The 1,669-nt window shown below is 52.0% G+C and overlaps 1 protein-coding gene across 1 annotated transcript in view; it reads left to right on the forward strand.

Moving 5' to 3' along the window:
• Positions 1 to 469: 469 nt before the first annotated feature.
• TEKT5 (tektin 5) overlaps positions 470 to 1,669 on the forward strand; it is a 76,944-nt gene continuing 75,744 nt past the window's right edge. The window contains exon 1 of the mRNA XM_006867217.1: positions 470 to 1,045. Within this exon, the coding sequence (XP_006867279.1) occupies positions 470 to 1,045 (576 nt within the window). The remainder of the gene's footprint in view (positions 1,046 to 1,669) is intronic.

The following is a 1,669-nucleotide window of genomic DNA, read 5'->3' on the forward strand; positions in this document are numbered from 1 at the left end:
CACTGCCTTATATGGCTGAGGAGAATTCCACAGGATGACGGTACCATTTTGGTGCCATATTGGAAACACACGAGAAAGAACACAACCAATCTTGACCCAAATAGGCCCTGCAGCACCGAAGGACTCTCCTGGAATGGGCTTCCTTTCATTTCCTTCCACAGGGCAGAGTTAGTTCTAAAAGGACAGTTTCAATTGATATAGACCAATAACGAAAGGGCCACTTCTTACACCCCCAACTCTGTGGATTGAGAAGGCTTGTTTATTTGATTTTCTTTTGCTCCACACCATATGGTCCCAGGTGGCTTAGGAATGAGCTGGGCCCTGCAGAAGCCTCCCTGCCACAGGCTTTATGACACCGGTGCTGAGTCATAGAGGCCTGCTGGTCTCTCAGAGAAACCCCTTCCCCTAAACTGGTGATGCCTATGTCCCGGTGGGCAGAGTTTGGTCTGAGAGGGGCTGATGGAAGAGGATGGAGTTCCTTGGAATCCCACAGACGGCCAGTTACTGCAGTACCAGGAAGTCCTGCGACTTGAGTACCCTGCCGCCGGCTGTGCAGACTCCGGTGATTCAGGAGAGTTACCAGCCCTTCTACCTGCCTGGGTACCGCTACCTCAACTCATGGAGGCCCAGCCTCTTTTGCAAGGTTGCCAATGTGCAGACCTGCCCAGATGAGGCTACCATGAACCGCAGCACCCTGCGGCCGCCCACCATCCTGCCAGTCCTGCGTTCAGCACTCTTCAGTCGCTACAGCCCCCAGGATTGGGACCGATCCAACCAGCTGCAGCTGCGTGGAGCCGAGGCCTCCCGGTTGTGGGCCGGGCGGCTGATGGGCGACTCCATGCGCCTCATGCAGGACAAGGACCAGCTGACACGTCAGATGCAGGAGGGCACCTGCCGGAACCTGGGCCAGAGGTTGTCGGACATCAGCTTCTGGAAGTCCGAGCTGGGTTATGAGCTAGAGAGACTTCTGACTGAGAATCATAGTTTGGAGACGGTCAAGAGACGGCTGGAATGTGCTGCGGACGAGGTGAACTGTCCTTTTCAGGTGAGTGTGTGGTGAGATAGGACTGGGGCCAACTATACGCACTGCACTTACCCTGACTCAAGGTCAAGGCCCCGGGCACTGTGCAGGACAGTCTGAGCTCATTGTCATGTGTGGTGTGAACAGTGGTTTTTAAAAAAGATTTATTGTGGTAAAAGATAAGAACAAAACGTTTGCCATTTCAACCATGTTTAAGTGTAAAATTCAACAACGTTGATTACATTCACCATGCTGTACAACTAACACCATTTACCCATCTCCAAATTGTTTACATCATCCTAACAAGAAACCAGAGTCCTGGTGTGGTGCTGTGGGTTAATGCACTGGACTGCAAAGTAGGTCTGAACCACAAGGTCAGTAGTTCAAGCTCACCAGCTGCTCCTTGGAAACCCTATACAGGGTTGCTATGGGTCGGAACCAACTGGAAGGCACTTATCAACAACAATGCAACAAAACAGAAACTTAGTTCCCCTTAGACAACAACACCCCATTCTCCCTCCCCCCAGTCCCTGTTGTTGTGAGGTGCTGTCATGTTGGTACTGACTCATAGGGACCTCATACACACTAGAAGGAAACACTCCCTGTCCTGTGCCAACCCCACTTGAGTCCACTGCTGCTCCTACTGTG

The sequence above is a fragment of the Chrysochloris asiatica genome, unplaced genomic scaffold (assembly GCF_000296735.1).
Source record: "Chrysochloris asiatica unplaced genomic scaffold, ChrAsi1.0 scaffold00102, whole genome shotgun sequence".
In the NCBI taxonomy this organism is placed as follows: Eukaryota; Metazoa; Chordata; class Mammalia; order Afrosoricida; family Chrysochloridae; genus Chrysochloris; species Chrysochloris asiatica.